Raw genomic sequence first — 23,479 nt, 5'->3', positions numbered from 1 at the left:
TATTTTTAGTAGAGACGGGGTTTCACCATGTTAGCCAGGATGGTCTCGATCTCCTGACCTCGTGATCCACCTGCCTCGGCCTCCCAAAGTGCTGGGATTACAGGCGTGAGCCACCGCGCCTGGCCTAAACAATTGGCCTCTTTGCGGTCTAGTTAGTATAACCACATTTTTTGCATTTCTCTCCTTTTTGTTGGTGATTTTGCTATTTAAAATTGACTCCCAAGTGTAGTACAAAGTGCTATCTTGTGTTCTAAGTGCAAGAAGGCTGTGATGTACCTTATGGAGGAAATACATGTGTTAGGTAAGTTTCATTCAGGCATGCGTTACAGTGCTGTCGAGTGATACGTAGTTCGGTGTTAATGTATATTAAATGAGATCTTTTTTTTTTTTTTTTCGGAGACAGTCTTGCTCTGTTGCCTAGGCTAGAGTGCAGTGGCACGATCTCAACTCACTGCAACTTCCACCTCCACTTCCTGGGTTCAAGCAGTTCGGGTAGCTGGGACTACAGGTGTGCGCCGCCACGCCCAGCTAATTTTTGTAATTTTAGTAGGGACAGGGTTTCACCATGTTGGCCAGGCTGGTCTTGAACTTCTGACTTCAGGTGATCTGCCCAGCTTGGCCTCCCAAAGTGATTACAGGTGTGAGCCACCACGCCTGGCCTGTTTACTATTTATTTTTATTTGTTCTTGCTCTATTTTAGATTTTGGACTGATAATTTAGAATCTAGAATCTTTATAATGTAAGTGAACCAGTGGACTGAGAAGTAGTATGAAGTTCTGGCAGAGTGCACTGGCTCACACCTGTAATCCTAGCTCTTTGGGAGGTGGGCGGATCACATGAGGCCTGGAGTTTGAGACCAGCCTGGCCAACATGGTGAAACCCCATGTGTACTAAAAATACAAAAATTAGCCGGAAGTGGTGGTGGGTGCCTGTCATCCCAGCTACTCCAGAGGCTGAGGCAGGAGAATCGCTTGAACGCAGGAGGCAGAGGTTGCAGGGAGCCGAGATTGTGCCACTGCCCTCCAGCCTGGTTGACAGAGTGAGACCCTGCCCCCCCCCCCAAGAAAAAAAGATTGGGGGACCAGCTCCTCCCTTTCCTCCTTTGAAAGGTCTCTCAATATTTAGATTATCAGGTTTGAGAGTGGGATTGGGAAGAGAATCAGGACTTTGAGACCCTGAGTAATGAGCATTTTGTGAGGTTAGACGAACCGTAGTAATAAGGGATAAGGGACTACCACTAGCTAAATCAAAATCTGGTGCCTCTTTTCCTTTTCAACCTGCCAGACCCACAGCCTGCATTAAATCACATGGATTGCCAGAAACCTTTAAGGAATGATGGCCCGTAGCCTTTTAGAAATGTAAATTAATCCTGTCACGCGCTCTCTCCATTAGCTGAGTGGCTTCAGTTGTTGAAAGGCGGGGAGACATTTTGTTAATGTTTTCCAAGTGTAATGGTAAGTCTAGAGCTGGACTCTTAAGACTTGTGGGTTCTATTTTTTTTTTTTTTTTTTTTTTTTGAGACAGTTTTTACTTGTCAGCCAGGCTAGAGTTGGAGTGCAGTGGCGCAAATCACAGCTCACCACAACCTCCCCCTCCTGGGCTCAAGCAATCCTCCCAGCTTAGCCTCCCACGTAGCTGTGACTATAGGCATGCACTGCCAAACCTGGCTAATTTTTGTATTTTTTGTAGAGACTGCATTTTACCCATGTTGCTCAGGCTGGTCTTGAACTCCTGGGCTCAAGGGATCTGCCTGCCTTGTCCTCCTAAAGTGCTGGGATTATAGGCATGAGTCCCTGCACCCAGCTCTTTGTTTATTCTTATTCTTCAATTTTTCTCTGCCCATATTGGGGTACTGTCAGAGGAACAGAGCTGGACATTTGTTAAAGGCAGCAAGACAGATTTTATCAGATTACTGCAGTATAGGAGAGAAACTCCAACATAAACTGAGCTCAGCTCCACTGAAACAGATGGAAAGCTTTTTAAATATTGGGGTGTTCTAAAGGAAAAGTACATAAGATGTTTGGGGGAGGGAAGGAATTGTCACTATGATTAGCCATCCTGCTTGCTCATTGGCACTTGTCAAAGTTAGGCTCCTACTCTCCCACAGACTGGGAGACAGGGACCAAATCTTTTCTTTCTTGGTTACTACATTTACAGGCCCAAAGAAAGATTTCTAGGTTTTAGAATATCTACGTCTCACGGGACAGAGAAAGGATTCATAACAACAAGCTTTCTAAAATGCTGTAAGAAAAGTGAGGATAGGGGCCTATAGTCAAGTTTTGGCTGGAACAAACAGTAAATTTTTTTGGTAGAATTGAACTTTTCTCAGGCAGGTGTTTTAAGGGGGCTCTGGTGTCATTCTAGGGACACAACCTTGGCGTGACAAAAGCCATTGGTCAAGAATTTGGTCAGTAGGAGGGAGTTGAATGGCATCGTTTGTGCTACAAATGGAGTTTACAGTTCTCAGTGGCTGGATAAATTTTACACAGAATTTCATGACCCTAGGCATTTTGAGGGATGATGAGACTGGAGTTTGTTTAATCTAGTCTTGGGATGAGGAAAAGGACTTTCAGTGAAAGAAGAAAGGGAACAGAGAGGCTGGGTGTGGTGGCTCACGCCTGTAATCCCAGCACTTTGGGAGGCCGAGGCGGGCGGATCACAAAGTCAGGAGATCGAGACCATCCTGGCTAACACGGTGAAACCCCGTCTCTACTAAAAATACAAAAAATTAGCCGGGCGTGGTGGCGGGCGCCTGTAGTCCCAGCTACGCGGGAGGCTGAGGCAGGAGAATGGCGTGAACCCCGGGGGGCGGAGCCTGCAGCGAGCCGAGATCGCGCCACTGCACTCTAGCCTGGGTGAAAGAGCGAGACTCCGTCTCAAAAAAAAAAAAAAAAAGAGTTCGAGACCAGCCTGGCCAACATGGGGAAACCCCGTCTCTACTAAAAATACAAAAATTAGCTGGGCGTGGTCGCACATGCCCGTAATCCCAGCTACTCTGGAGGCTGAACCCAGGGGTGGAGGTTGCAGTGAGTCTAGATCGTGCTACTTCACTTCAGCCTGGGAGGGAGTGAAACTCAGTCTCAAAAAACAAAAAAAAAGGGAACAGGGAAAGCAGTATTCTTGGAGCCCAGTGTGAAGAAACAGAACAGGGGAGCAGGCAGGAGGCTTACTTTCAGGGCCTGAGAAGTAGTCCAGGATTTTATTTTGTGATTTAAATCCAAGAGGAATGGTATGGACCAGAGTAGTCCAGAGAGGAAGGCATGAGATCTCTGTTAACTGAAAATATTTGAGAAAGCTTTTTGGAAGAGGTAGGACCTGAGGTGAGCCTGGAGGGATGATGAATGGACTTTTCTTAGTTTAGCATTTTATCATGGTATTTCCATGAAACCGCATCTGATTTCAACAGAAATAAATTATAATTTCATGATTCAGTCATTTACTTGAAATATTTTATTTTATTTTTTCAAGATGCTGCCCAAAGTTGGTGTTTCACTCACTTTTTGACTCTTGGTTTCTTGGTTAGTTTTCAACCTTATCTCTTCAGAATAGCATGTGCTAAAGATTCTCCATGTTTTTGCACAATCAGTTCCTCTGCCTAAAATACCTTCCAGTCCCCTAACTCCTGCCCCTCCATGCATACCCTCAGGTAATTGTTAATTATTCAAAACCCAGATGAAATAACACCCTTTCTTTGCTCCCACAGAACAGTACTTTGTAGTTTTCCTCTATTATAACTCTTAGTCTATTTGTTATAGTTAGTTTGTACTCTCAATCCCTAGTTCAGCCTCTGGTCAATAGAAAGTACCTAATGTTTGGTTGATGATGCGATTAAATATAATCAGCTCTGAAATGTGTTTCCAGTGTTAAGAACTCAGCTATCTTATGTGCATAGGTACAATATATATTTTGTTAATTGAATTTCTATTTGTTCTATTGATGTCATTAAGAGGATCTGCACCAGTGACAATTATACGTCTTCCTGGAGAGCAAGTACAAGTTCAGGGGGTCATCCAGACAGCCCAGTCTTCTGTAATTCACCCACCACATGTGCAAATGGTACAGAAATTTGAAGACTTAGTGGTTGAGAGTTGGGACTTTTATACCCTGAGTCTTCAGATTGCAGTTGCTGTACCTATACTATTATAAACCAAGATAAAGTTGTCTTACAAATTAGACTGCAGACCAAATGAGGCAAATAGAAAAGTTTTAGAATTTCTAGTTTCATGTATATAATACCTAGTGAAAATAGAAGACAATTTTAGGGAAAGTTATTGCTTATGATTTAAGGAAATGAGGGACTTTTTTTTTTTTTTTTTAAAGAGAAAGCACCCTTTTATCCTAGGTATTTTCTATATGCTTTATGGAATCACTACCTACCTACCATATGCTTTATGGAGGTCAAATAAAAGAGTTCTCTTCTAGTAGAGGAAAGTTCTTATTTGTATTTACCTTCATATTAACGCCTGACAAAAGTAGGAAAGAAAGAGCCATCCTAGATTCCTTTTCTTTCTTCTTTTCCCATTTTATCTTCCAATTTCTGTGAATCCCAGAATACCTTTGGTCATCTCTTGTTTTTAGAAGCAGCTCTCCTAGAAGAAAAGCTATATTCCTCATTTCTTCTCCTGATTATGGCAATGTTGTCAAAACTAGAGCTGCATCTTTATGTGGTATTCCCATGTGAAAGGAGGTGGATGCGTGGATTTTTTTAGTGTTTATATGGAAATTTTAGTCTTATTTGCTGGTGCTGTTATTAAAGATAAATTTTTGATTTTAATTACAAGTAATTCCTTAGTTTTACAATTTATTTTCTTAAGTTCATTGGAAGGCTTTGGAGTAAGCTTAGGGACAGTGTAGTTAAAGAATTAGATTAGAAATGAAGTATTTTATGGCCAGGCGCGGTGGCTCATACCTATAATCCTAGCACTTTGGGAGGCTGACTTGGGCAGATCATGAGGTCAGGAGTTTGAGACCAGCCTGGCCAACATGGTGAAACCCCATCTCTACTAAAAAATACAAAAATGAGCAAGGCATGGTGGCAAGTGCCTGTAATCCCAGCTACCCAGCTACTTGGGAGACTGAGGCAGGAGAATCGCTTGAACCTGGGAGGCAGAAGTTGCAGTGAGCCGAGATTGTGCCATTGCACTCCAGCCTGGGCGACAAGAGCAAGACTCTGTCTCAAAAAAAAAAAAAAAAATTTATGATGCTTGAGGGAAAAAAAAGTGACAGATTCTTCTTATTTTAAATTATTGGTTATTATTTCTTAATTATTATTGGGTTGTGACTGATTCTTTTCTGTATAATGATATAGATTTAATATGAAATATAAATGAGTAGTTATATACTAGAACTCATTTTTGAAGGAAATAACATATAAAAGAAGCCTCTCTGGAAATTTCATGTCTACATAGTTTAGGGGAAGGCTTTCTATAGATAGTAACTAATGTGGAGAATCGATTTCTTATGTCTCTTCTAAAGGCCTGTGTGGGTTATTTTATTTTATTTATTTTTTTATTTTTATTTTTTTGAGATGGAATCTTGCTCTGTCGCCCAGGCTGGAGTGCAGTGGCGTGATCTCGGCTCACTGCAAGCTCCGCCTCCCGGGTTCACGCCCTTCTGCCTCAGCCTCCCAAGTAGCTGGGACTACAGGCACCCATCACCAGGCCCAGCTAATTTTTTGTATTTTTAGTAGAGACAGGGTTTCACCATGTTAGCCAGGATGGTCTCAATCTCCTGACCTCGTGATCCACCCACCTTGGCCTCCCAAAGTGCTGGGATTACAGGCATGAGCCACCATGCCCGGCCTGGGTCATTTTATTTTTAAAAATTAAGATGAAGTCGGCCAGGCACGGTGGCTCACACTTGCAATCCCAGCATTTTGGGAGGCTGAGGCAGGTGGATCATGAGGTCAGGAGTTCGAGACCAGCCTGACCAACATGGTGAAACCCCATCTCTACTAAAAATACAAAAATTAGCTGGGTATGGTGGCATGTGGCTGTAATCCCAGCTACTCAGGAGGCTGAGGCAGGAGAATCACTTGAACCCAGGAGGCGGAGGTTGCAGTGAGCCAAGATCGTGCCACTGCACTCCAGCCTGGGCGACAGAGCGATACTCCATCTCAAAAAAAAAAAAAAAAATTAAAGTTGGATATCACAATCTAACTTTGGACAAATGTTGGAAAGTTTTAATACGCTTAAAAAATTGAGGCCAGACATGGTGACCCACACCTGTAATCCCAGCACTTTGGGAGGCCTGCTTGAGCCCAGGAGTTTGACACCAGCTGGGGTAACATAATGAGACCCTGTCAGAATAAAAAAAAAAATGAATTAGCTGGGCCTGGTGGTGTGCACCTGAAATCCTAGCTACTCAGAAGGCTCAGGCTGGAAGATTGCTTGAGCCCAGGAAGGTGAGGCCACAGTGAGCTGTCATTGCACCACTGCACTTCAGCCTGGGTGACAGAGCGAGACCCTGTCTCAAAAATAAAAAAATAAAAAATATAAAAAAAAAATCATTGAAAACAACTTGTTTTCTCCATTGTAAAATATTGCTATAACTTGCATATTGTATTGATGTAGTTTATAAAAATTAACATTATATGCATGCCAAGTGTTACATGTATTAACTTGTGAAATGAGGTAAAATTGAATCATACAGATTTTTAAATGGCATATATTTATACCTGCCATTGCCAGTGACCTCCACCTTGCTAAATCTAATGGCCTGTTCTCAGTCCTTATTTTATCTCAACTTGTAAACAGCATTGGACGTGGTTGATCATTCTTTTCTCCTCAGTATGCTGTCTTCACTAGTTTTCCATGGACAGCTCAATCACTGGGTTCTCTTTCTTCCTTACTGGTGACTCCTTAGTCTCATTTGCTGGTTCCTCCTCTTCATCCAGTCTCTTAGTGTTCCTGAGGTTAGTCCTCAGTCCTCTTCTGTTTACCCCTATGAGCTCATCCAGTCTCATGGCTTTAAGGACTCTAAAAAGCTAGACCTCCAAAATTTATGTTATCTAGCCCAGACCTCTTCCCAGACCTGCAGGCGTGTATATTTAATGGTTGTCTCAATGTCAGCAGTTGAATATCTAACAGGTTTTTCAAACTTAGCATGTCAGGTAGATTAGTAATAAAACAACACTTTTAAGTCATGTGCATCAGTGTAGAAACAAACAGGGTGGAGAATGACATCAGAGCCTGGTCTTTTTAACTCCGGTAAAATAGTACTGCTTCATTTGGGGGATAGACTTTATTCTCAGCTCTGGGCCTGCTATATTTGATATTCCTTTAATAGGCTGGGCTCCTGGAATAAACGTTCTCATTTTTCCTTTTCCTTTTTTTCCTTTCTTTTAGACCTTAGATTTAATGTACAAATGAATTTGAGTGGCAGGAGACAGATCATTTTTTTCTAAAAGTAAAAATTCAGTTGTTTCTTTTCCCACCTGCATTGTTCATCATGTTAATGCCAGTTCTTTTTTAGGTATCGTCTTTATCAGAAAGTGAGGAGTCCCAGGACTCATCCGACAGCATAGGCTCCTCACAGAAAGCCCACGGGATCCTAGCACGGCGCCCATCTTACAGGTGAGTACTCTCTTGTATGAAGCCCTGCATGTTATAATAGTACCAAATGAGTTCAAGAGGTGCTGTGCAAAGTACACTAAAGAAGTTAGCACGTGTCAGTGTTAACAGTGAAATTGGGTGGCCCTCGCCTATAATCCCAGCCCTTTCAGAGGCCGAGGTAGGATTGCTTGAGCCCAGGAGTTCAAGACCAGCCTGGGCAGCATGGCAAGACCCTGTCTCTTCAAAAAATACAAAACTTAGCTGGACATAGTGGCGCATGCCTGTAGTCCCATCTACTTAGAGGCTAAGGCAGGAACATGGCTTGAGCCCAGGAGTTTGAAGTTACAATGATCTGTGATCTTATCAATCACTGTGCTCCAGCCTGGGTGATAGAGCAAGACCCTGTCGCCAAGAAAAAATGAAATTGGACCTTTGGCCGGATGCAGTGGCTTGTGCCTGTAATCCCAGCACTTTGGGGGGCTGAGGCGGGCAGATCACCTGAGGTTAGGAGTGAACATCTTATACCATTACACAAATCAATGCCAAATGGATAAGAGACCTAAATGTTAAGACCTGAAACCATAGAAATCCTAGAAGAGAGCATAGGTGATAAACACTTCGACATTGACCTTAGCAATGATTTTTGGATATCACACCAAAAGCTTAGGCTACAAAAAAATAAATAATTGGGACTACGTCAAACTAAAAAACATGTCTGTGTAGCAAAGGAAACAAGCAACAAAATGTAAAGGCAACTTATGGACTGGGAAAAAATCATTTACAAACCACTTATCTGATAAGGGGTTAATACCCATAACTGAAGATAAAATTAGAGAACCTGAGGATACAGCTCTGAGTAGATTACCTAGAATGGAACACAGAAAGACAAAGAGAAGTTAAGATAGAACACAGAATGAGAAGGTCCAGTACACAACATACATAGATAAAAGGAGAGAAGAGGGAAGGGCACTTCCAGCTTCTAGTCTCTCCAGGAGAGAAAATGATAATGACTGCAATTTCCAGGATATGAATTTCTCAGCGTAAGAAAGCAAGGTCCCAAATAAGATAAATTAATAGAAACCTACATCTAGGTGTATGTTGTGAAGTAAAACTGGAGAACACCAAGGATAAACCTGAGATCTTTTTTTTTTTAATTTTTTATTTTATTTTATTTTATTTTTGCACACAAAACAAATATTTTCTAAAAGTACATACAAACAAAAAGATGCATATCAAACATATTAGGAAGGTTGCACATGGGAAGACGGGGAATAGAAATGGGAGGTGGGAATTAAAGAAAATAAATGAGAGAGGGACTTTGTATGGATCAATGATAATAACTCAATCCTCTATTTGACAAAGAAGAAGGATAAGGAAGAGGAAGAAAAAGAAAGTGGGATAAAGGATCAGAAAGGGAGGAAAATAGAAAAAATTAGAGTAGAGTATGACTCCAGGGTAGACCTGTTTTGTTGTCGCTTGGTTCGTTGGTTGGTTTGACAGTTGTATTTTTCATATGTTTCGCCATGTTGGCCAGGCTGGTCTCGAGCTCCTAGCCTCAAGTGATCAACCCGTCTCAGCCTCCCAGAGTGCTGGGACTACAGGCGTGAGCCACCACATCCAGCCCCCACATTGCTTCTGGCCTCTGTGGTAGACCTCCCAGACGGGGCGGCCGGGCAGAGGCGCTCCCCACATCCCAGACGGGGTGGCCAGGCAGAGGTGCTCCTCACTTCCCAGACGGGGCGGCCGGGCAGATAGGGTGGGCCGTGCAGAGGGGTCCTCACCTCCCACGGGGAGGGCAGAGGCCCCCACCTCCAGGAGGGGCGGGCAGGGTCCCGACGGGGCGGCCGGGCAGAGGCGCTCCCCACCTCCCAGACGGGGCGGCCGGGCAGAGGCGCTCCCCACCTCCCAGACGGGGCGACCGGGCAGAGGCGCTCCCCACCTCCCAGACGGGGCGACCGGGCAGAGGCGCTCCTCACCTCCCAGACGGGGCGGCCGGGCAGAGGCGCTCCCCACCTCCCAGACGGGGCGACCGGGCAGAGGCGCTCCTCACCTCCCAGATGATGGGCGGCCGGGCAGAGACGTTCCTCACTTCCTAGACGGGGTGGCGGCCGGGCAGAGGTGCTCCTCACCTCCCAGACGGGGCGGCCGGGCAGAAGAGCTCCTCATAACCCACACGATGGGCGGCCAGGCAGAGACGCTCCCCACCTCCCAGACGGGGCGGCGGCCGGGCAGAGGCTGCAATCCCAGCACGCTGGGAGGCCAAGGCAGGCGGCTGGGAGGCGGAGGCTGCAGCGAGCCAAGACCACGCCACCGCACTCCAGCCCGGGCCACACCGAGCACCGAATGAGCGAGCCTCCGTCTGCAGCCCCAGCACCTCGGGAGGCCGAGGCAGGCAGAGCACTGGAGGTCAGGAGCTGGAGACCAGCCTGGCCGACATGGCGAAACCGCACCTCCAGCCAAAGGAGAAAAACCAGGGAGGGGTGGTGGCACACGGCGGCAATTCCAGGCAGCCCGCAGGCCAGGGCAGGAGAATCACGAGAGCCGGACGCAGGGAGTCTGCAGCGAGCCAAGTTTACTCCAGCCTGGGCCACAGAGGGAAGGAAGGAAGAAAGAAAGGAAGGAAGGAGGGATGGAGGGAGGAACCAAGGAAGAAACCTGAGATCTTAAAAGCTAAACGCTTCCAAGTGAAAAGACCAATTACCTAGAAAGGAAGGACCAGTAAGCTGACAACAGATTTTTGAAGTACAGTATAAGACAATGAACTAAAATCCTTATTTTTATCTTTAAATTATTACATATTTTTTTGAGACGGAGGTCTCACACTGTTGCCCAGGCTGGAGTGCAGTGGTGTGATCACGGCTCACTACAGCCTCAACCTCCTGGGTTCAGCTTCTCAGCCTCCTGAGTACCTGGGACTACAGGCATATGCCATGATGCCCACCTAATTTTTTTAAATTTTTGGTAGAGATGGAGTCCCACTATGTTGACCAGGCTGGTCTCAAACTCTTGGGCTCAAGTGATCCTCCCACCTCAGCCTCCCAAAGTGTTGCTATTACAGGCATGAGCCACTGTACTCAGGCTCCAGTATTTAAATTCAAAGAGAAAGTAACTTTTGACCTGGAATTCTGTGCCTACTGAACAGTCTTTCAAAAATGATGGTGAAATAATAATCATTTTCAAACTGATTTAAGAAACTACTTAAGGGGGCTGGGTACAGTGGCTCACGCCTGTAATCCCAGCACTTTGAGAGGCCGAGGCAGGTGGATCACTTGAGGTCAGGAGTTCGAAACGAGCCTGGCCAACATGGTGAAACCCTATCTCTACTAAAAATACAAAAATAAGCTAGGCATGGTGGCACATGCATGTAGTCCCAGCTTGAACCCAGGGGGCAGAGGCTGCAGTGAGCCAAGATCGTGCCACCACACTCCAGCCTGGGTGACACAGCGAGACTCCATCTTTAAAAAAAAAGAAAAAAGAAACTACTTAAATGTATACTTCAGGAAGAAGAAAATGAAAGGAATATAAATGTAAGAAAGTATGGTGAACAAAGACAATTCATTTCAGTTAGTTAGCATTGGCTTTTTAGAACAATAGTAATAATGATTAATTTGGGTAGTTTTGTGGTTTTTTTTTTTTTTGAGATGGAGTCTCGCTCTGTCATCCAGGCTGGAGTGCAGTGGAGTAATCTCGGCTCACTGCAAGCTCCACCTCCCGGGTTCACGCCATTCTCCTGCCTCAGCCTCCCAAGTAGCTGGGACTACAGGCGCCTGCCACCACACCTGGCTAATTTTGTGTATTTTTTAGTAGAGACGGGGTTTCACCGTGTTAGCCAGGATGGTCTCAATCTCCTGACCTCGTGATCTGCCCACCTCGGCCTCCCAAAGTGCTGGGATTACAGGTGTGAGCCACCATGCCCAGCCTGAACCTGAGATGTCTTTATTAAGTAGGGGTCTCTCAGGCTATAACATCTGAAAAGAAATTTCTCAAAGTTAAGCTTTCTGGATTGCGACAGATTAGTATAAATCAAATATTAATTCACTCAAAAATCAAACGTGCCAGGACATAAACCACGTAAGTGAGAATTGGCAGAAACAATACAGTCAACTCAATAAATGCAGGGAAAAAAAGTATTTGATTAAATCCAGCACCTCATACATTTCTACCAAAAATGAATAAAAATGGGCTTCCCTAGCGTATGTAGACTTTTAGAACTTAACTATGTATAGGAAGATCACCATTGCCCAAATTCTAGACTGGCCACTACCTGGTGCACATGTGTAATAGATATGAATAGCATTGCAAAGACTTTGGAAACTGAACTGACATTGGAACCACAACCCACAGAAGGCTGATCAGAACTTGTGGCCTGGACACAACCAGATTGATACCTTCTAAAACAAGAATATAGGCTAGGTCTGTGGCTCATGCCTGTAATCCCAGCACTTTGGGAGGCTGAGGTGGGAGGACTACTTGAGTCCAGGAATTTAAGACCAATCTGTGTAACATAAGGAGATCCTGTCTCTACAAAAAATACAAAAATTAGCCAGGTATGGTGGTGTGCACCTGTAGTCCCAGTGACTCAGGAGGCTGAGGGCAGAGGATCACTTGAGCCCAGGAGGCTGATGCTTCAGTGAGCCATGATTGTGCCATGCACTCCAACCTGAGCGACAGAGCGAGTCCCTGTCCCAAATACACACATGCACATGCAACAAGAATATAAAACATTTTTTATTAAACAAGACCCAGAGTCTGATAGCATAATATTGAAAGAGTCCAAAATTATTTGGTATCAAAGAACAAGGAAAAATCTCAACTTGCATGGGAAAAGACTGTTGACAGAAGCCAACTCCTAGATGATACAAATGTTGGAATTATATGACAAGGACTTTAAAGAAGCTATTATTAAACTGTTCCAACAAGTAAGTGAATTTTCTTGAAATGAAAGGTATAAACTCGGCCAAAAATAGAGGCTATAAAGAGAATAAAATAGAGATTTCAGAGCTAAGAAACACAGTAACAGAGATAAAACCTCACCGGATGGGTTCAATAGTAGAATGGAAATGAGAGAAAAAATGGTCAACTTCGAAGATTATTCAGTGGATATTATCCAATCTGAACACAGAAAAGAGATTGGAAAATTATCTAATTCTCAGGGACCTGTGAGACAATAGCTAAAGATCTAAGATTTATGTCATTAGAGTCTCAGAAAGAGAGGAAAAAAAGTATAGTGCAGAAAAAATACTTGAAAAAATAATGGCTGAAAAATTACCAAATTTGGTGAAAGACGTAAACCCACAGGTTCAAAAACCTCAGCAAACTCTAAGCAGGATAAACACAAATAAATCATTGCCCAGATTTACCATAATCAAACTGCTGAAAACTAAAGTTAAAGAAAAATCTTGTGAGTAGCCAGAGAATAATGGCACATTACTTACAAGAGAACAGTGTGAATGACTACAGAGTGCTCATCAGAAACTATGGAGGCGAGAAGATAATGGAATAGCATTTTTAAAGTGCTAAAAGAAAAAAGGATTATCTCCTGGGTCTTGGCACCCAAAATAAAAAGAAAAAAAAAGATAAAATTCTGTGTCTACTGAAAACATCCTTCAGACTTGGAGGTCAAATATTTTCATGAAGGAAAACTAAGGGAAATAATTGCCAGCAGACCTGCTGTAAAACAACTGCTAAGAAAATTCTTAAGATGAAAGAAACAAGGAATGAAGAAACAGCAACAGAAATATCTGGGCAAATATAATGGACAGTTCCTCTCCTGTTGAATTCTTTAAAATAGGGGTCCCCAAACCCCAGGCCCTGGATTGGTGTCTGTGGCCTATTAGGAACCAGGCTGCACAGCAGGAGGTGAGCAGCAGGTGAGCGAGCCTTAGCACCCAAGCTCTGCCTCCTGTCAAATCAGTGGCAGCATTAGATTCTTATAGGAATGTGAACCGTGTTGTGAACTGCACATGCGAGGGATCTAGGTTGCATGCTCTTCATGAGACTCTAATATCTGATGCTCTGAGATGATGGAACAGTTTCATCCTGAAACCATCCCCCGACTTCCCTATCCATGGAAAAATTGTCTTCCACGAAACCGGTCCCTGGTGCCAAAAGGGTTGGGAACTGCTGCTTTAAAATGGCTGGGTACGGTGGCTCATGCCTGTAATCCCAGCACTTTGGGAGGCTGAGGCAGGTAGATCACCTGAGGTCAGGAGTTTGAGGCCAGCCTGACCAACATAGCAAAACCCCGTCTCTATTACAAAGATAAAAAATTAGCTGGGCATGGTGGCAGGCGCCTGTAATCCCAGCTATTCGGGAGGCTGAGGCAGGAGAATCGCTTGAACCTGGGAGGTGGAGGTTGCAGTTAGCAGAAATCATGCCACTGTACTCCAGCCTGGGCGACAGAGTGAGACTGTTTCAATCAATCCATCAATCAATTTGATGGCTGAAAACAAATTATGAAATTCTGATGGGGTTTTTAATGTATGCAGAGGTAATATATAAGACATCTGGGAAATATAAACAGATCTAATGTGGTGGTAATGTTTCTACACCCCACCTGAAGTGGTAAAATACTGATTCTATGTAGACTGTAAAAAGCTAGGTATCTATGTACCTACCCCTAGAGCAACTACTAAAAAAAAACTACACAGAAAGATTTAGTCAGGTATACAGTAGATTAAAATTAAATTTTGAAAAGTCTTCAAATAATCCAAAATAATGCAGGTGCAGGAACACAGAAGAATTTTAAAAACAGAATAAACAGAAAGCAAATAATAAAGTGGAAGATCAGCCAATACTGAAGATGGCTTACACTCACCAATTAAAAGGCAATTGTAAAACTATAGACCAATATCCTTCATGAATATAGACAAAAAAATCCTCGACAACATATTAGCAAACTAAATGCAACAACATATAAAAGGCAGTATATGCCATGACCAAACAGGATTTATTCCTGAAATGCAAAATTGGTTTAATAATTGAAAAATCAATTAATGTAATACATCATATTAACAGAATCAAAACAAAAAACATATGATCATCTCAAGACACAGAAAAAGCATTTGACAAAAATCCAGTACCCTTTCATGATAAAACTGCTCAACAAACAAATAGAAGGCCGCTTCCTCAACCTGATAAAGAGATCTACGAAAAACCCACAACTAACGTCCTAATAAGAAAATAATGTGGATATCCCCTCTCACCACTTCTAAACATTGCACTCAGGGAATTAGTCAATAAATTAAATAAAAGACATCCTGATTGGAAAGGACTAAATAAAACCTTTGTACATGACATTATCTTATATATACAAAATCCTAAAGAAGCTATTAAAATAGAACTAATCAACAAGTTCCAGCAAGGTTGTAGGATATAAGATCAATATAACAAAAATCAACTGTATTTCCATATACTAGCAATGACTAATCCAAAAATGAAACTTAAAAACAATTCTATTTACAATAACAAAGTATAAAAGGTTTAAAATTAAATTTATAAATTTAAGTTATACTTAGATATGAATTTAACAAAAGAAACAGAACACATATACTGGAGGCCAGGCGTAGTGGCTCATGCCTGTAATCCCAACACTTTGGGAGGCCGAGGCAGGCGATCACCTGAGGTCAGGAGTTTGAGGCCCGGCCAACATGGTGAAACCCCATCTCTTCTAAAAATACAAAAATTAGCCAGGCCTGGTGGCACGTGCCTGTAGTTCCAGCTACTCAGGATGCTGAGGTGGAATAATCGCTTGAACCTGGGAGGCAGAGGTTGCAGTGAGCTGAGATTGCGCCATTGCACTCCAGCCTGGGTGACGAGCAAAACCCCGTCTCAAAAAAAAGAATACATATACTGGAAACTATAAAACCTTGTTGAAAGAAATTTTAAAAGATCTAAGTAAGGCTGGGAGCGGTGGCTCACATCTGTAATTCTAGCACTTTGGGAGGTCAAGGTGGGGCGGATCACGAGGTCAGGAGTTCAGGACCAGCCTGGCCAATATGGTGAAACCCTGTCTCTACTAAAAATACAAAAATTAGCTGGGTGTGGTGGCCCGCACCTGTAGTCCCAGCTACTCGGGAGGCTGAGGCAGAGGTTGCAGTGAACCGAGATTGCACCACTGTACTCCAGCCTGGGTATCAGAGGGAGACTCCATCTCAAAAAAAAAAAAAAAGATCTAAATAAGTGAAAAGACATCTCATGTTAATTGATCAGAAGACTAAATATTAAGACCCAATTAGAAAATGAGCAAGGGGGCTGGGCATGGTGGCTCATGCGTGTAATCCCAGCACTTTGGGAGGCCAAGGTGGGTGGATCACCTGAGGTTAGGAGTTCAAGACCAGCATGGCCAACATGGTGAAACCCCGTCTCTACTAAAAAAAAAAAAAATACCAAAAATCAGCCAGGCATGGTGGTGGGCACTTGTAATCCCAGCTACTAGGGAGGCTGAGGCAGGAGAATCGCTTGAACTGGGAGGCAGAGGTCGTAGTGAGCCGAGATCGCACCATTGTGCTCCAGCTTGGGCGACAAGAGTGAAACTCTGTTTCAAAAAAAAGCAAGGGATTTGAATAAAAATTTATCCAAAGAAGATAAACAAATGACTAATAAACCTATGAAAAAATGTTCAACATTTATCATTAAGGGAATTGCAAATCAAAATTGTGAAATACTGCTTCAAACCCACTAGGATGACTAAAATAGAAAAAAAAAGACCAATAATAAATGTTGGTGATGATATGGAGAAATTAAACCTCTCATACACTGCTGGTAAGAATGTAAGAAAAAAAAAAATAGTACAGTTGCTATGGAAAACAGTCTGGCAATACTTCAGAATACTAAGTTACCATATGACCCACTACTTCCTATGCTAGTTATATACCCAGGAGAAATAACAACATACATTTATATGAAAACTTGTACATGAATGTTTATAGCAGCATTGTTTATAATAGCCAAAACATGGAAACAACCCAAATGTCCATTAAGTGATGAATGGATAAACAAAATGTGGTGTATTCATAAAATGGAATATTTTTACTTAGCAATTAAAAAGCAATGAAATACTAATACATGCTACAACATGGATAAACCTTGAAAATATTAAACTAAAAGAAGTCATTTGCAAAAGATTGCATATTATATGATTCCATTTATATGAAATGTCCAAAATAGACAAATTTATAGAAACAAAGTAGGCAAGTGGTTGGTTAGTGCTTGGGAGAGAGAACAGAAGAATGGATTGACTGCTAATGGGTACCAAGTTTCTTTTAGGGGGACAAAAGTGTTCTAAAATTAGATTATAGTGGTGGTTGCACAACCCTGTTAATATACTGAAAACACTGAATTGTATGCTTAAATGAGTTAATTGTTTGGTATGTGAATTATATCTCAAAGCCATTTTTCTTTAAAAAGACAAAGATTATTAGAATGGATTTTAAAAATGACTCACTTCAAAAATGATATAGCTAGTCTAAGGTAAAAGGATGGTTAAAGACATACCACGAAAACACTAATGAAAAAAACTAACAGGGCTATATTAATGTCATATAAAATAGACTTCAGAATAAGGAAAATCTGCAGAGATAAAGGACATTACGTAATGATAAGAGTTCACCAAGAAGACATAATCCAAATGTGTATGCATCTAACAAAAGAGCTTTAAAATATATTTATCAAAAACTAGTAGGGCAGGGCCCAGTGGCTCACACTTGTGATCTCAGCCCTTCCAGAGGCCAAGGAGGGAGGATTGTATGAGCCCAGGAGTTCAAGACCAGCCAGGGCAACATAGTGAGACCCTGTTTCTTCACAAAATTAAAGTTAGCCAGGCGTGGTGGTATGTGCCTCTGGTCGCAGCTGCCCAGGAGTTGGAGGCTGCAGTGAGCTATGATTGAGCCACTACACTCTAGTGTGGGTGACAGCAAGACCCTATCTCTAAAAAGAAACTAACAGAACTGAAAAGATAAATAAACAGGTCCACAGTTGCAGTTGATGACTTCAGTAAACCTGTCTCAGGATACATTAGAACTTACTTATAGTCAGAAAATCAGCAAGATTATAGAAGAACCTAATGCCAGATGATATCAGAAGCCAACAAGCTTTTTTTTTTTTTTTTTTTTTCCTTGAGACGGAGCCTCACTCTGTCACCCAGGCTGGAGTGCAGTGGCGCGATCTTGGCTTACTGCAACCTCCACCTTCTAGGTTCAAGCAATTCTCCTGCCTCAGCCTCAAGTAGCTGGGACTACAGGTGCCCACCACCATGCCCAGCTAACTTTTTTTGTATTTTTAGTAGAGACGGGGTTTCACTATATTGTCCAGGCTGGTCTCGAGCTCCTGTCCTTGTGATCTGCCTACCTCGGCCTCCCAAAGTGCTGGGATTACAGGCATGAGCTTGGCCTAATTGACATTTTTATAACACTTGACCCAGCAGCTGTAGAATGAAAAAAATCTGCTAAGAAATACCACATTCTGGGTCATAACAAATCTTAACAAATTTAAAAGAACTGAAATCATACACAGTATGCTCTGTGATCATACTGGAATTAGAGTAGAATAATAGGTACGGGAAGGCTAGGCACGGTGGCTCATGCCTGTAATCCCAGCACTGTGGGAGGCCAAGGTGGCCAGATTGCTTGAGCCCAAGAGTTTGAGACCAGCCTGGGCAACATAGGGATACTTTGTCACTACAAAAAAATACAAAAAATTAGCTGAGTGTGGTGGTGCATGCCTGTAGTCCCAGCCACTTGGGAGGCTGAGGTGGGAGGATCACTTGAGCCTGGGAGATCAAGGCTGCAGTGAGCCATGATCGTGCCACTGTACTCCAGCCTAGGTGACAGAGTGAGACCCTGTCTCAAAAAAAAAAAACAACAAAAAAAAACCTTTTGTGATTCTTAACCCATTGTGACCAAATGGTTCTTAAGTAGGGAATGTCTACGTAGTAAGTCTCCTTATTAATATTCTCAAGCATGAATAATTCTTTCCAATGTTGTTCTTAAAGACATTTGCAGGGTTACCATGTTTTCCTTCCTTATGAACACTCCCATCTTTACACGGAATTTGGAGTTTTCAGGTCTTGCTCTTAAGTCACATAAAAAGAAACACTGAGAAGCAGACTCGGAGGCCAATTATTTGCATTACAGTGTTGAGAAAAAAAATAAAACCAGGTACAGTGGCTCACACCTGTAATCCCAGCACTTTGGGAGGCCCAGGTGGGCAGATCACCTGAGGTCAGGAGTTCAAGACCAGCCTGGCCAACATGGTGAAACCCCGTCTCCACTAACAATACAAAAATTAGCCGGGTGTGGTGGCGCACACCTGTAATCCCAGCTACTCAGGAGGCTGAGGCAGGAGAATTGCTCGAACCTGGGAGGCAGAGGTTGCAATGAGCCGAGATTGCACCACTGCAGTCCAGCTTGGGCAACAAAAGCGAAACTCTGTCTCAAAGAAAAAAAAAAAGAAAAAAATAATTGCTAGTAGATGTTTTTTCCTAAATCATTTAGCATTTACCAACTGTCCGGACCAAATGTCATTTTCAGGTAGGAAAGTTCTGATTTCAACTTCTCCATTGGCCCATGCTCAGCACAACTTATCCAGTTCCCAAGTACTCATTGAAGAACTTGTTTACTTGGCTATCACTGACACCAAATGGGCTTGTAGACACAAAATGCCATAAGGATGACAGTCATCAGCAGGATGCTGAAAATGGTTCCTATCAACACCAGGTTCTGCCTGCACAGCACCACACAGGGCCGGCTTCGCTCCAGCAGATCCATGGGGCTCAGGGCCTCTGCCTGCCCCACCAGGAGGCTGCACAGGCCAAGGCACAGCCACGGCAACGCCAGATGCAGCATCTTCCCCTGTACTTTTCTTTATACTCAAAGTGTTTCATAATTTAAAATGGAAAAATAAATGGGCCCAGCATTCAACAGTCTCATGATAGACTGGCTGTAGGACCATGCAGGCATTGGACAGAGGTGGACTTGTGAAAAAAAAAAAAAAAGACCATGCAGGCAGTTTGTTAAATGGATCTGGAGCTCTACTCCAGACCTACTTACTCAATGATTATGGCCACCAGATGGGAATCTAGATTCAACAAACCTCTCCAGAATGATTCTGTTACATAGGCAGGTTTAGGAAGCACTGTGACTATTCTACAGAAATGCCTAAAACAGAGTCCTATAGGACTGACACCTCCATTGTGCTTCCTGTGGAACTTCTCTTAATATAGTCTACAGTTGTATTAGCTCTTGGTGGGACGACAGTCCACAGAAAGGAGACAAACTGGAGAAGGATCTTCAACATGTTAGAGAAGAACACGTGAAAAAACTGAAAGTATTTGGCCTAGAATAAGGAAGACTTGTAGCAATTATCAAATATTGCAAAGTAGGGCGTGGATATAGAATTGGGATTAGGCTTAAATTTCTTGCTGTGACTCATGCCTGTAGTCCCAACACTTTAGGAGGCCTAGGTGGGAGAATCACTTGAGCCCAGGAGTTCAAGAACAGCCTGGGCAACATAGGCCCCATCTCTACTAAAAAATAAAAAATTAGCCAGGTATGATGGCGTGTACCTATATTCCCAGCTGCTTGGGAGGCTGAGGCAGGAGGATCACTTGAGCCTGAGAAGTCAAGGTGGGGTGAGCCATGATCATGCCACTGTACTCCAGCCTGGGCAACAGAGTGAGGCTCTGTCTCAAAAAAAAAGAAAAAAATAATAAATACATTTCTTTAGTTTCACTGGATGGAACCAGTTTTGGACCCAAAGAAGGAAAGGCTCTAACTATTCAATAATAGAATGGTTTACTTTTTGGAAATAGTGGGTGCCTTTTTCCTGGAAGTAGAGGTTTTCAGGAATGTTAGAGAATTCCTCCACGGGCTGGGAGTTGGCATAGATAAAATAGCCCTTTTCATTCTAAGGGCTTTCTTTTTCCTTTGTGGATTCTTTTTTGTTGTTTTCATGTAAGTATTTCAGTTTTCTCATTTTTCTACAGTGAACATAGAATTCTTAAGTAAGCATTTCTTTTCTCTCTTTTTTTCAGAAGCAAACAATGCATAATGCTTACTCTTTCCTCTACGCCCAATTGTCTTTTTTTTTTTTTTTTTTTTTTTTTTGAGAGAGTCTCACTCTGTCGCCCAGGCTGGAGTGCAGTGACATGAATTCTACTCACTGGAGCCTCCACCTCCTGGGTTCAAGCAATTCTCCTGCCTCAGCCTCCCAAGTAGCTGGAATTACAGGCATGAGCCACCATGCCCAGCTAATTTTTGCATTTTTAGTAGAGATGGGGTTTTGCCATGTTGGCCAGGCTGGTCTTGAACTCCAGACGTCAGGTGATCCTTGGCCTGCCTTGGCCTCCCACAGTGCTGGGATTACAGGCGTCAGCCACTGCGCCCATCCCCAATTGTCTTGAAAGACCTTTCTTTTCAGCAAGGAATACTTTTTCCATCCCTTATTCCTGTCATTAGTGCCATTGCACCAAGTCTGAGGGATACCCATGGGATCATATTTACCTCTTTTTGTTAAAATAAGCAATTTTATTCATCACTGATACTCTGTGCATTTTATAGTTTTTCTTACCTACTTCGTTTGGAGAACTGTTTTATGGGTTTTTTTTGTTTTTGTTTCTTTCGAGATGGAGTCTCACTCTGTCGCCCAGGCTGGGGGTACAGTGGCACCATCTTGGCTCACTGCAACCTCTGCCTCCTAGGTTCAAGCAATTCTCCTACCTCAGCCCCCCGAGTAGCTGGGATTACAGGCACACACCACCGTGTCCAGCTAATTTTTGTATTTTTAGTAGGGATTGGGTATCACCATGTTGGCCAGGCTGGTCTCCAAACTCCTGACCTCAAGTGATCCGCCCACCTCAGCCTCCCAAAAGGCTGGGATTACAGATGGGAGCCACCATGCCCAGCCCTCTTTACTCTTTAAACTAATATGTAATCAGCCTGGAGCACATCATTATAATAATATGTGCTAAATAAAAGCATTCTTTGGAGTAATAGTTTAAGTGTCTGGTAGATTATTGTAATTTTTTTTTTTTTGAGGCGGACTCTCACTCTGTCGCCCAGGCTGGAGTGCAGTGGCATGATCTCGGCTCACTGCAACCTCCGCCTCCCAAATTCAAGCAATCCTCCTGCCTCAGCCTCCCAAGTAGCTGGGATTACAGGCGCCTGCCACCATGCCCAGCTAATTTTTGTATTTTTTGTAGAGACAGGGTTTCACCATATTGGCCAGTCTGGTCTCGAACTCCTGACCTTGTGATCCACTGGTCTTGGCCTCCCAAAGTGCTGGGATTACAGGCGTGAGCCACCACGACTGGCCTGATTATTGTAACTTTTACCTGAGATTGAAAAAGTTTTAGAAATTTCTTTTTGTGGCCGGGCATGGTGGCATATGCCTGTAATCCCAGCACTTTGGGAGGAGGAGATGAGTGGATCACTTGAAGCCAGGAGATCAAGACCAGCCTGGCCAACATGGTGAAACCCTGTGTGTACTGAAAATACAAAAACTAGCTGGGTGTGGTGGCTCACGCTTGTGGTCCCAGCTACTTGGGAGGCTGGGGCACAAGAATCTCTTAAGCCAGGGAAGCAGAGGTTGCAGTGAGCCGTGATGGTGCCACTGTACTCCAGCCTGGGTGACAGAGCAAGATCTTGTCTCAAAAAAAAAAAAAAGAAATTTCTTTTTGTGAAGTCATTCACATTACCAATGTTTAATAGAGTTCTGTTTTTTTTTACAGAAAAATTTTGAAAGACTTATCTTCTGAAGATACACGGGGCAGAAAAGGAGACGGAGAAAATTCTGGAGTTTCTGCTGTCACTTCTATGTCTGTTCCAACTCCCATCTATCAGACTAGCAGTGGACAGTACAGTACGTATAGGAATCAATTTCCACATTATAAACACAAAACCTGACTTTTCTGTAGAAAGAAATGGTGTTAGGAAAACTGTCATACTTTGATAGTGATTATTAAAGGATGTTTTCAGCCAGGAATAATGCGAAGTACTGTTTCAGCATTATTTCATTTACTCCTTACAACAACTTTGTGACATAGGCAGTTATCAATGTATCAGGGAACTGAGACCTACAACATTAGATACTGTTTTGTTTTGAGACAGAGTCTCGCTCTTGTTGCCCAGGTCGGAGTGCAGTGGCGCGATCTTGGCTCACTGCAACCTCTGCCTCCCGGGTTCAAGTGATTCTCCTTCCTCAACCTCCGGAGTAGCTGGGATTACAGGCATGTGCCACTATGCCCGGCTAATTTTTATATATTTAGTAGAGAGGGGGTTTCACCATATTGGCCAGGCTGGTCTCGAACTTTGACCTCAGGTGATCCGTCCACCTTGGCCTCCCAAAGTGCTCGGATTATAGGCATGAGCCACTGCGCCCGGCCTTATTTTGTTCATTCTTATATCTATGTAGTTCCATACATAATTGCTGTATATTAGTATAATTCCTTTCAGAACATTCCTGGCTTTTTTTTTTTTTTTTTTTTGAGGTGGAGTTTCGCTCTGTTGCCCAGGTTAGAGTGCAGTGCCATGATCTCGGCTCGCTGCAACTTCCACCTCCCGGGTTCAAGTGATTCTCCTGCCTCAGCCTCCCAAGTAGCCGGGATTACAGGTGTGCACCACTTTGCTTGGCTAATTTTTGCATTTTTAGTAGAGACGGGGTTTCACCATGTTGGCCAGGCTGGTCTCGAACTCCTCTTGACCTGAAGTGATTCACCCACCTCGGCCTCCCAAAGTGCTGGGATTACAGGCGTGAGCCACCACGCCTGGCCCTTGCCTATTTGTTAAAAATATTTATTGTTTGATTTATATACAGTAAAATTCACTCTTTGGGGAGTTTAAGTCTTTGAGTTTTGACATATGTGTAGAATAGTATAGCATCGCCAATCAAGATTGAGTTCTGTCACCCTAACGAATTTACTTGTGCTGCCC

General features: G+C 43.2%; 1 protein-coding gene across 9 annotated transcripts in view; it reads left to right on the top strand.

Annotated features, from left to right (window-relative positions):
• Positions 1–23,479, top strand: part of ATF1 (activating transcription factor 1) — a 60,678-nt gene that overhangs the window by 26,103 nt on the left and 11,096 nt on the right. For 7 of the 9 annotated variants that reach the window (XM_032143661.2, XM_032143660.2, XM_058433433.1 and 4 more), the window contains exons 3-4: positions 7,474–7,574; positions 22,279–22,409. In XM_032143661.2, coding sequence (XP_031999552.1) covers positions 7,474–7,574; positions 22,279–22,409 — 232 coding nt within the window. Of the gene's footprint in view, positions 1–2,965; positions 4,078–7,462; positions 7,575–22,278; positions 22,410–23,479 lie in introns of those variants that run through there. The other 2 variants (XM_032143662.2, XM_058433434.1) reach the window with 2 other exon arrangements.

Source organism: Hylobates moloch, unplaced genomic scaffold (assembly GCF_009828535.3).
Source record: "Hylobates moloch isolate HMO894 unplaced genomic scaffold, HMol_V3 SCAFFOLD_22, whole genome shotgun sequence".
Taxonomy (NCBI): Eukaryota; Metazoa; Chordata; class Mammalia; order Primates; family Hylobatidae; genus Hylobates; species Hylobates moloch.
This window is presented reverse-complemented; position numbering and strand designations above follow the sequence as displayed.